This window comes from Perca flavescens, chromosome 2, assembly GCF_004354835.1.
Source record: "Perca flavescens isolate YP-PL-M2 chromosome 2, PFLA_1.0, whole genome shotgun sequence".
In the NCBI taxonomy this organism is placed as follows: domain Eukaryota; kingdom Metazoa; phylum Chordata; class Actinopteri; order Perciformes; family Percidae; genus Perca; species Perca flavescens.
The window spans coordinates 15,310,311-15,322,192 of record NC_041332.1 but is presented as its reverse complement, the minus strand read 5'-3'; the positions used below and the strand labels follow the sequence as shown (position 1 = coordinate 15,322,192).

At 41.4% G+C, this 11,882-nt stretch overlaps 2 protein-coding genes across 3 annotated transcripts in view; both read left to right on the top strand.

Annotated features, from left to right (window-relative positions):
- qtgal (queuosine-tRNA galactosyltransferase) overlaps window positions 1-1,049 on the top strand; it is a 20,410-nt gene extending 19,361 nt beyond the window's left edge. Inside the window, exon 11 of one of the 2 annotated variants that reach the window (XM_028568984.1) lies at window positions 1-1,049. This exon is cut by the window's left edge and continues 21 nt beyond it. In XM_028568984.1, the coding sequence (XP_028424785.1) occupies window positions 1-60 (60 nt within the window). In that variant the 3' untranslated portion in view covers window positions 61-1,049. The other variant, XM_028568975.1, reaches the window with a different exon arrangement.
- Window positions 1,050-6,674: 5,625 nt separating this feature from the next.
- LOC114547710 (meteorin-like protein) lies at window positions 6,675-11,882 on the top strand. Its single transcript, XM_028567057.1, has 5 exons — window positions 6,675-7,053; window positions 8,223-8,406; window positions 8,508-8,733; window positions 10,111-10,170; window positions 11,027-11,882. Exons 1-5 carry the CDS (start codon window positions 6,959-6,961, stop codon window positions 11,326-11,328), a joined length of 867 nt encoding a protein of 288 aa, XP_028422858.1. The 5' UTR covers window positions 6,675-6,958; the 3' UTR covers window positions 11,329-11,882.

The following is an 11,882-nucleotide window of genomic DNA, read 5'->3' as shown; positions in this document are numbered from 1 at the left end:
GAGGAAAACCTTAACTCTCTGCAGCTAAAGGAAGGAAAGGATTACTACCATTTCAACTGACAGCTCAGTGTGACGGAGACAACAAAAGGAGCCCTGCAGCTTTAACAGGCTCAGAGAAACTGAGTAATAGGCAGGTGACAACAAGAGAAAAGCGAACTGAACACTGTGACAGTCAATGACAATACCAAAACCGCAGGAAGAAATGTTATAATGTATTTTAAGTGTTTGATGAAATTGAACATACTCAAAAGTTTGACTTGGCAAAGTTGACAAAACTGCACAACAGTACATCCCAGCCCTGTTTCCTCTGCCTCATAAAACAGCCCTGGAATAGTTATTAGCTATTGTTTTTAGATGAGAAAAACAATACCACTTCCATATCTGTTCATTAAATATGAAGCTACAGCCAGATTAGCTTAGTTTAGCACAAAGACTGGAAACAGGGGGAAACAGACAGCTTGACTCTCCAAAGGTAACAAAATGTGCCTACTAGCACCTCTTAAAATCACCAATCAACATGTTAAATCTTAATCTGTACAGAAAAAATAGTGTAAAAATTACTTTTTGAATTTGCTGATTTTCTTCAATGGTCTTTATGCTAAGCTAAGCTAACCTTCTCCTGGCTGTAGCTACATATTTAACTGACATATACATCATAAGAGGGGCATTGATATTCTTCTCAAATACAGGCAAGAAAACTAATATGCTTATTTCCCAAAATGTCAAACTATTCCTTTGAAAGGTTTGAACATGGGTGTTTAGGCTCATACTGTAGAGTTAACTATAACCTGACTTAGAATTAAAAGAGATGGAAAGAAAGAAAACATGGAGGGATAATTTGGTATTTGAATTACAAAAAGAGGGCAATTAGGCCCTTATGTATTTCTCTTCGGTGGACAGCTATTTATCGTGCAAGAGGAAATGACGATTGCCAGTGTTGACCATTGGAGGAATAAAATGTTGTTGTTTTTTTATTTGTGTGGATTGAGATTGGTATTTGCCAGCCTGTACACTTGAACTGGTGTTGAAGTTAAGGGAAGAGATCTGAGTCAGCACGTCATCCCAGAAGGTTTAACTTATAAAGGGTGGGATGTTTTATGACCGGATCCACACAGATTTCTCAACAGCTTTCTCTGATGCAAGCATGCCAAATCAGATACACACACACACACACACACACACACACACACACACACACACACACACACACACACACACACACACACACACACACACACACACACACACACACAGCTGCTATAAATGTACAAACATGGATACGGCACGTATTTGTTTTTTTGTCCCTCTGTCTCTTATGAAATCTAAAGAACAATAACCTCTTTATGAGGGCACAGTTCTGATACATAAACACGCACAAAAAGTTTATTTTACCTCACAGAGTGCAGAGTTTTTCTGCCCAAAGGTAAACAGACCTTTCCCCACAAAATCTCCCCCGGTGTTTCCTGGGTCGGCGACGTGGTCTGCCTTACTGTAAATCTGGCCACAGCAGTTTGTAGGGAGTGGTGGTAAAAACAGGGGTCTTCAACTCTGCCAAACGTTTTGATTGCGCTGCCTTTGTTTATCATAAACTGAACATACAGTTACACAGTGGGGTGAATGCACAGACTCACTTTGTCATATTAGAAAGTAGGTTTGAAATCATTGGGTTTGATAAATTGCAGGACTATTTTGACCTGATTCAGCCTGGGGTTAGAGGTGGAAACCCCAGGCCTCTGCTACCCACAGTATAGTGCTGTGTATGGGCTGAGAAAAATATCTCATCCATTTAGCACTCAGTGTCCACCTACACTGCTCTTCCTTGCATTTCTGCACACAAACACTTAAACATAAAGGTGCCTTCCTTTTATATATGGGATTCTTTGCATTAGGGCTGCAACTAGAGCTGCACGATATGAGGAAAACATGCATTATGCGATAAGGTTGAATATCGCAATAACGATGTTACTTGCGATAAATAAACAGATAAACACTTCAAGTGTACTCAGTTCTGCCTTTCTGCTGCTTTCAGTATTCTGCTAAAATACAACAAATTGCTTGTTGAATTAAAAAAACTGAAGAAAAATAATTGCCAACATTCTTTTATCAAACAAATTTAACATTGAATTGAACGTAAAATGCAGTAATAAAAAAAAAAAAAATAACAGTTAAATTTTAAAGTGTAGTTTTCTCAACTAACTCAAAATCTCGAAGTGTCTTTCGCGATATATGTCTCAGCCTTTCGCGATGTGTTTTGCGGCAAGTTGATATCGCAATAACGATAAAAAAAATTATATATTGTGCAGCACCCAACCATTATCCTGTGAAGAATCTCAACATCTACGAGAATAACTGGCACACAATTTAGTGCAGAAATGAATGGTTCCCAATTATAATAACTTAGTTATCTCTCTAGTGCTTTCATCAGGTCAAAATTTTAATTTGTCCAATACATTTTCTTCTATGACCCAATACCTGCTAAACTATTGACATTCCCATCAGCCTCCGCTGTACTGTGCTTGGTAGTAATGAGCAAATGTTAGCATGTCAGCATATTAATTGGGATGCGAGATATGATCATAAAATGTACTTAAACAAAATGAACAGCCAACTCTTAAGAGTGTCTTTTAGTACAACCAAACACTGAACAAGATATATTTAGGCAAACATTTTTTTACAATAAACTTCCATGCACAAAGTTCTAAGACAAACTAGTTTAAATGTACACAGTGCCATGAATACATATAGCTAAGCCTCTATCATGATTGACAGGTCGCCATAGTAGCAACTTCTCAATCACAAGGTAGCCACGCCCTAAAACATCCCCTGCTTCATCCTACACTTTAAACTAAATGGGACCATAATTTACAAAATGAACATCCTGCTGTATTGAAGAAGACTTGAAACTAGCGATTGAGACTATAAACTCATTTAAATGTTGGCTTCACTTTTCAGGGCCAGAATTTGCAGCTTGATGCTGACGAAAATAAGATGGTAAACATGATAAACATAAAACATCAACACGTTAACATTGTCAATGTGAGCATGCTGACATTAGAATTGATCTCAAAGCACTACCGTCTTTTTACACACACTAAATACATTTATCACCTCTGCTCACCATGCCTGTGGCCACATATTTGAGTGAAACAGAAGGCTTTACAGCTCTTAGCGACCACTAATATTCAAGTGTATGCAATGCATGGAGCTATACGGTGCTTTGGATGAACGGACACCATATATTTTATAATGTAATGAACCAAAGTGATATGTTTAAGTAAGACCACGCTCTGTCTAAATACATCCTGTCTCCTTCACCCACTCTGCCGTCATGATAAAGCACTTGGTAGATGATCAGAGTGAGCTCTAATGGAGAATCTCTATAAGAGACTCGGAAAGAGTAAACAGAGCTTTACTCAGGGTTTACACTCCATCTCTCTGCAGACATCAGAACTGATAACACAAACACACACACAATGAATGACCCTGACCCTGGAGCCTGCTTGCCCTTGCTGGTCAAATAAACCTGCACGTGTGTAGACTAAATGCACACACACACATATGCACTTACACAGCTGTGTGTTCTCTGGCAGTGTAGCTGATAAGAGAAGAGATAAAGAGTTGGGTGTGTTTGGGTGAAGAGAGCTCACAGAGGTCAGACACTGAAGGCTTTTTTATTCACCTGGAACTTTACCACATACCTTTTGTTTCAACATCTCTCCCTTTATAGTGGTGTGTGTGTGTGTGTGTGTGTGTGTGTGTGTGTGTGTGTATGTGTGTGTGTGTGTGTGTGTGTGCATGTCAGACAAAGCATGTTTTATTTCACTGTCCAGATGTTTTCCATAACACATACAGTAGTGTGTCAAAACTAATTAGATGATATTGGTTTGTCCAAATATACACGCTGTACTAGGGAAAAACATAAATGGAGTGTGAAGACGCATATCTGAGTAAAGGGGTGTGTGTGTGTGTGTGTGTGTGTGTGTAATCTTGAATATTTTCTTTTAAATGTCTGTTAAAGGGGCGCTATGCAGTTTTGACAATTTATTTGCTGGTTCGCCGGTCAGCCTGAAAACTGCCAACCATTATTCTAAGTTTCTCTGCGTTTGTAGTCACTGATCTCTTCATGGTAGGACATTGTAAAGTTGTCAGTGCTGCGAGCTGAACGAGTGATGTTCTTCCCCTTTTTTCAAGCTGCTCTTGAGCAAGGCACTCAACCTTCCAACAGATCCAGTGAAGCTGCTCAGTTGGCTCCCATGGGTAAATACAGGGGCTTTTTTAAAAAAAAAAAAAAGAGAGAGAGGAGTGTGCTGTGTGCGAACAATGAGTAAATGAAGGCCATGAAGATTGTAACCAGAGATGCAGGAATGTGTGTGTGGCTCCGCGAGGAAGCAGTGTGTGGACAGACGGAGCGTTCCTTCTGTCAGGCCGCTTGAGAGGAGCCAGGTGACGGCAGGGGGGTAAGGGGAGCAGGTCAGAGGCTCTGCTGCTCTGTAAATACTTCACATGGTGAAGGAGCACATGAGGTCAAACAGCAAATCGGCAGCTCAGACTTCCTCTACTGTGGTGACAGGATTAGACTAAGGTCAGACTCCCTCTGCAGCCTCCAGCTCTTTGGGCTTCAGTCGTGTTTATGGTTGCATGTTTTTAAAATCCAGTCACTGGAGGGAAATGTGTTGGTAGTACAGTGATACCGTTGTGATTTGCTTTATGCAGAGTCAGAGGGGAAGTGTATAAAATCAACCGTGGGGTCATTCAGTACAGGGATTGTTAGCACACCTGAGCTAGTAAAGTTGTCCTTCAGTCCATATTATTATTTTTTTAGTGGCACACATAGTAATCGTGTCATTGATTGAATTGCAATAATGTACACTTGATGCATTTAAACAACATCCTTTTGGGTACCACTTTTGAGGATATCACATTTTATGATGGATTTATAAAAGAGTAATGGCTTTATTAATGGTTAATAAATTGTGTGTGTGTGTGTGTGTGTGTGTGTGTGTGTGTGTGTGTGTGTGTGTGTGGGGGCTTGTTTAACTATATTCGTGGGGCCAAAAACTGGGAGTCCAGTATACTTGTGGGGTCCCGATATTTTTGTGGGGCCAAAAAGTTTAAAGGGCTGTTTGAGGGTTAAGACTTGGTTTTAGGATTAGGGATAGAATTAGGTTATGGTCAGGGTAAGTGTTAAGTTTAGGCATTTAGTTGTGATGGTTAAGGTTAGGGTAAGGGGCTAGGGAATGCATTATGTCAATGACGGGTCCCCACAAAGATAGTGCCACAAACCTGTGTGTGTGTGTGTGTGTGTGTGTGTGTGTGTGTGTGTGTGTGTGTGTGTGTGTGTGTTGCCATTAACTGCCAGCTTGTGACAAATCTCTTTTGCTGGTGTTCATCCTTTATGTGGTAGTGAAGCAGTATGACATGTTGGTAATCCATTTCTAAACACTAAAGACGTTTATAGTTTGGTCCATTAACTCCAAGGGATTTAACCCAAATGTTGACCTAATTGCTTAAAACGTATCTATAACGCATTAGGAAATGGTTCATTAAATATGAATAAAGTAATTCTAAACCCTTGATAAATGGTGCCCTGTTAGAAAGTGGTACCTAATTTGACTCTGTAATTCCGTTTCCATTTATTCAGTTAGTTTAAATGGCTTCTTGAATGAGTAGCTACAGCTGCACTAGTAATATTGAAATTTTCCATTTCCATAGAGACAGAATGAAAGTTGGTTTGTGAGGGGAGTGGAGATGGCTGGGAGTCTGTGTTTCGGTATTTCTCGAAATGCGTTACATACCTCTGGCTGTGTGGGGGAATGTGACGAGTCAGTAATATGCTTGCAGTTCCGACTGTTTTCTCACGGGAAAATCGCCCGACAACCAAACAGGCGTTTAGAGCACATGTGTGACTTCTTGTTACGTCAGGGCCTTTCTTTTTCCAAGGAGGTCGACCAATGAAAGAACACAGTAAGGATACATCAATATTAGTTATACTACCATTAAAATATGCTATGAAAGACAAGAGTCACACTTAAAGATTACGTCGAAAAAAACACATTTCTACAATTAAATATCTTTAAAGTGTTAAAGAGTTTTTGCACACATTTGGTGGATGTTAGAGGAAGTCATTCTGTATGCTGCTGTTCCAGACCTGCATGCTGATCTAATTTTCACTGCGATAATATGATCCATCTGTTTAATAAAGCCAACATGCACACAACTCACAGGGGTTTGTACTGGCATCTTAAGATTTGACGGACTTATACACACGGAGCTGACACGCTGAAATTAGCCTATCCAAGAAAGATTGGCAAAAAAAAATTTGAAATTGGCTAAAAGGAATAAAACATGACTTAAAAGCAGGCAATTGGCTATTGTCTTTTGTGTTTAATTTTAGCATTCTATTTGTGCATTTTGCAATTGTATACATCATGACCATGGCCATTTGTGGGCCAAGGGTTTTTAATAGGCTATTCCCTCACAACCAGCATCACGAGCTCTGGTGAATATATTAGTAGAGTATATGTCCAATTTAATATGTGTAAAAGTTCGATGGTATTTTTCATGCTAAAGTGAGAGCTCTGGGGCTTTTCTCTACACACATCTTTCAGGGGAATGTGTGGGAGTGGTTTGGAGCGAGCGCTCGCGTGTCACTCAAAGCAGAGTCAGCAGCTGGCACGCGCCCCCGGTGACGCGAAGCGGAGGGCAACAGAGCAAACGGTTTTTAAACAGTCTCTGGTCCTGCTGCGCGCGCTCACTGCTTCTTTTAAAAAACCTTGTCAAAATGTTTTTCTGCCAGAGACGCGACCTCAGCCTCGACTGAACCCGCCATGTAGCGTGCGTGCGCGCCGAACGGAGCTCTGGGGGATATTTTACGGGATCTTGCGGTTCGGGAACAGCAGAGCGCGCGGTGCTGGTCTAGTGTGCGGGATTCGGTGACCGCGGGGGCGGACAGGCCACCATGCACCGGCCGTGGGCTATGCATTGGATCACAGCTGTGCTCCTGTGTCGGACGGTGGCACAGTACTCCAGCGACCAGTGTAGCTGGAGAGGAAGGTGAGGATGAAGCTGGGTTAAAAATGACTGGTGATCATCTCAGGAGCAAATTTCATACTCTGATTTTAGCTAGCGATTGTTCTGTTATCATAGGCGACAAAACACACCTAGCACACAACTCAGTGAATGCTACCAGCATAAAAGTCCTAACTTGTGAGGAAAAATAATTATTATTGTTTTGATCCTCCACTCTCATGCACTTTTGACTTTAATCCATGGAGATTACATTCTGGAAATGCAGGGGAGTCATGGAAGGAACTTCAGTCGTGTGTGAGAGGGAGGTTGTGTCTTTGAAGTGGCTCTGCTGTGCATACTTGGGCTTTAGAAGTAATCAGACGCAGGGATGTTTGATTAAGATTTAATGTAGTCCAGTGTTATTTGACCTTCCAGTAAATAACACTGGAAGGCCAGAGTCATATACGTGACTTTTATATTCTGCTGCAGATCCGCAATGGAAACCAGTAAAGGATGTTTTTAGCCTGGGAGCCGTTAGTTATGGGTACTACTCTGACACTTTATGACTCAGATCTCAGTAATTCCTATGAATATCTTTATTAAAATCTTTTACCACAATCACTCTTCTCAGAGAAGAAAATGACTCACAAGGACTACTAAAACCAGTTATATGTGGACAAGAGGTGCTTTTTTTTTATAAAGTTTTCCATATAGTACATCTATAATATGCTCCCTTTAAGATTTTGGAAAAGTACTTACGATCAGAGGAATGTCTCTGCTTCAGTTCCTATCTTAAGTAAATACAGCTATATGGCCCCTTTGATCACTCCTCCAAGTCCCCAAGTCATAAAATATGAAAGCCTGTGTTCCGCACTCTGTGTCGTAAAGTTCACTGGCATCAAGCTTCTAACAACCTAATGGCCCGATCAGTTCCTGGTGTTGAGGTAGCTTATGCACATCAGAGACAAGCAGCCACATCAGTCCAAAGTGAAAGATTTGTTGGCAGACAGCTGCACCAGAGTTGCAATTAATGAATGTTTAACTCTGTTTCTCTAGCATGTCATTATAGATTGTTTTATTCGTTCACAGTCCCGAATCCCAAGGTTCCTTACTGTTGGTCATTTTGATGATTTTAGGCGTTTTTATCTTGTTCCTCACTCTGGATAAGAGAGTAAACTAGATGCCTTATATGAAAGATGTCTTCTCATCTGCAGCGGTTTGAGCCACGAGTCTCATCGCAGAGATGTGGAGCAGGTCTACCTGCGCTGCTCTAAGGGGTCTCTGGAGTGGCTCTACCCCACAGGAGCCATCATTGTCAACCTGCGGCCAAACACAGAGCCCTCGTCACAGCACATGGCAGGTCTCCATGTGTGCATCAAACCCTACGCTAACTCCCAGGTAGAGTATATACGACACCAGCATATTAAACGCTGCAGCGTGATGGAATAGATGGAAAGGAACTTAACTGTACATGTGTCCCCCTCGCCATCCGTGTTCAGGGTTCTCATGTGTTTCTGGAGCATAGCGGGGATCTGAGGATGCTGCTGGCAGAGAAGGACCAGGCTCAGAGCACAGTGCATTGTTTCGGCCTGGCAGAGGGAGCTCTCTTTGTGGAGGCCGTCCCTCAGATGGACATCAGCCGGAGGATCACAGCTTTCCAATATGAGCTGGTGTCCAGTCAGGGGCCCGGGGCACACATGTACCCATACCTGCACCCTGGTTTAGGTGAGAGAATGCATGCACCCATTGTTCAATATATGTTTTCTTACGTGTAGGATAAAGAGATTTAAATATTGAAGTATTGTACTTCTATGCAACTTGTACCACTATATTCCAGAGGTCAAGTATTGTACTTTGTATTCCATTACATTTATCTGACAGCATTTCTAGTTACTTTTCAGATAAAGATTTTACGCTCAAAACATATGAGTTTATAATGCGCTGGTATAGATTAAACTACCACACAGTATGTGTGAAATAGTTCATATTAGCTCCACTTTGACCAACTACAGCATGAAAGTACAGGTTACATATTAAGACATCAATAATAATGATTAAACTTATTAGGGGCAATTCTGCATGAGTACTTTTACGTTTGATATTTAAAGAACATTTTGTTGCTAATACTTATGTACTTTGATTCAAGTTCAATTATGAATGCAGGACTTTTACCTTTAACACACAGTGTGGTATTGCTCCTTTTACGTAAGTAAATGATTTGAACACACCAACAAGCAAATGTTTCCACAACTGCTCAAGCTTACAACTTCATTATAACAAAAAGGACTAAAAGCGTTGTAGAAAAGTCTAAATATTCACGGCAATATTATTTATTTTTTGTTGTGAAGTTGTTTTCACGCTGTCTGTTTTTGTGTAAATTGATGTAATTGGTTTAAATGGTCTGTTAAACTCCTCATACCTGACATAGGCCGTCCTCTCACTGATATAAAGTGAAGGTGACAAAAGGCCACGTGAGTGTTTCACCCCCGTTTCTTCATCTCTACGTGCTGCTCCTCTCCGACACCCTTTCCTCCCCCACTTCCTCACTCCCACACTCCCATGTCTGAGTCAGACTTATGAAAACAAGCAGGCCAATCAAAAGGTCACGTTTGGGTCAAACACAAGGGTCAGCCAATCGTCTCTAAAGTGTCAATCAAGAACAGGCCCCCCCGCTCCCAAAGCAGTGATTTTGGGTAGCCCACCAGTGCGATTAAAGTGGTCTGGTAGAGTAAAGGGGACGGTGGGTGGAGAGGAAGGCTGGACTGCTCTCCTAATGAGACCGACTAAAAGCCTGTCCAAGCCTGTCTGTCTGTGTGTCTGGGCATTTTATAGCTGTTTTTATAGCTGACAGGGTCAAGGGGTAATTCTGTAATTACGTCTCTTCCCTCACCTGCTGTTCTCATTCAAATACTCTCTCGATGTCTCTTTCGACTCGTAAACACCCACCAATACCGAGAAAAAGAGAGAACAGGAAACAGACACGAGGTGAAACAACTCGGATGATTCAAAAGCTAACGAGGAAAGAAAGTGAATCCTGTAAGTAACAACTTCTGTGGTTTCTAATGTTAAAGTATTTCCTGTTTTCTTTTTTCCCCATTTCAGTCACCTGTAAACCCTGTTCAGATGAAGAGGTCCTTATGGCTGTGTGTACCAGTGACTTTGGTAAATACATACACACTAACGCACACTTCTCCACTGAAGGAGTAGTTTTACGCTTTGGAAAATACGCTTATTCCCTTTCTTGCCCGAAAAGTTAGACGAGAAGATCGATACCACTCTCGCGTCTGTGCGGTAAATAAGAAGCTATAACCAGCAGCTTGTTAGCTTAGCTCAACACAAAAACTGGAAACAACTCGCCTGGCTCTGTCCCGAGGAAACAAAACCGACCTACATGCAACTCTAAAGATCACTAATCAACACAATATATCTCGTTTGTTTAATCCGCACTGAAACCAAAGTGGAACAACAATATTCCATTTTGCAGGGAGTTATGTGCCAGACTATTTCTATTTTTTTCTTTGTCGATTTTCGGGACCAGCTGCCAGACAACTAGGAGAGACTTCAGGAAGTTAATGTTTTCAGTCTTTATACTAAGCTAAGCTAACTGGATCCAGCTACATATTTACCGTACAGCCAAGAGAGTGGTATCGTTTTATAACTAACTCTCGACAAGAAAGCAAATGTACTTTTAACAGTGGCCATTAGGGCAACAAGTGGCAACAACAGGATAATGGAACATTGAATATTTCTACATTCCCAAATATTCTCTTGAGTCAGTTACTTTAAAGACATCATCATAATGTAATCTGAATGAGCTAAAACGTAGTGTAACAGTTACACAAGTAGAGTTACACTGTCTTCGTTGCCCAACAGTAGCTATCTTAAGTTTGCTAACATTAGCATGTTATGTCCATTTTCTACAGTAAAACCGCCCCACGTTAATCCACACACTTTTATCTATCCTTGATTCATTGATGTAATGTCCTTCTCTTTATCTCTCCTGTTCCTGTCTCTCTAGCTGGCAGGGGCATCTTTCGAGGTGTGGCATCAGGTACAGTCGTGGTGACTCTGAGTCGGCTGTTTCGTCAGAAGAGCAGAGTGTTTGCTTGGGGTGGAGCCAGAGGGCGGGGTTGGGCTGGACGTATCAGTGTCCCCGCACAGTGCAGCGTGCATACTGGAGGGGATGAGTACCTTTTGACTGGCTCTGTCCATTTTGGCGAAGCCTGGCTTGGCTGCGCGCCTCGCTACAAGGACTTCCTGAAGCTGTACATCAGAGCACAGAAAGTGGAAACTAACCCCTGTGAAATAGACACAGATTGAGAGATCTCTTCATGGTTCCGGGTGAAACAGGGTGGAGTGCTACTCAAAAAAATGTCAGTGAGCAAGACGCAAAGAGGAACATGCTAAGGCTTGGAATGTTATCCTTGACTCTGTCTGACAGATAAAGCATTGTTACGGACCCCGCCCCCGGCCATCATTTTTTTAATGCTGTGCAATTTAGTGTTGCCTTGCAGCAGAAAGGACTGTTGAACATTTTAGTAGCCAATGTCCCCATTTGACTGCACTTGTATATTGTGTAAATATGTTTGTGCATGAGTGAGACAGCGAATGATTGAATGATGAGCATAAATTTATTTTGTGCAGAACAGGTGAACGTTTTTATTCTCATGACGATACCGCTTGTGTGATCATTCTTGAAATTAATGTTTGCTTTGTAAAAAGCTTTCTGTAAAATGTAGGAGTCTTCTGACAGAAGTGTACAGTATGCAGCTCTGTGAGTCTTTATGTACCAAGTGTGTGAGTGTGTTTTTGCTAATGAGTTCAGAGGGTCTATATATTTACAAAAAAAATAAAAAGCAATCCTTCAGCTTCTC

Excerpts from the sequence above, each read along its gene's own strand:
- LOC114547710 (XM_028567057.1), top strand. The coding sequence starts at position 6,959 with ATGCACCGGCCGTGGGCTATGCATTGGATCACAGCTGTGCTCCTGTGT. Across the intron at positions 7,054-8,222 it reads CAGTGTAGCTGGAGAGGAAG|CGGTTTGAGCCACGAGTCTC; the intron begins GTGAGGATGAAG and ends TCTCATCTGCAG. Across the intron at positions 10,171-11,026 it reads TGTGTGTACCAGTGACTTTG|CTGGCAGGGGCATCTTTCGA; the intron begins GTAAATACATAC and ends CTGTCTCTCTAG.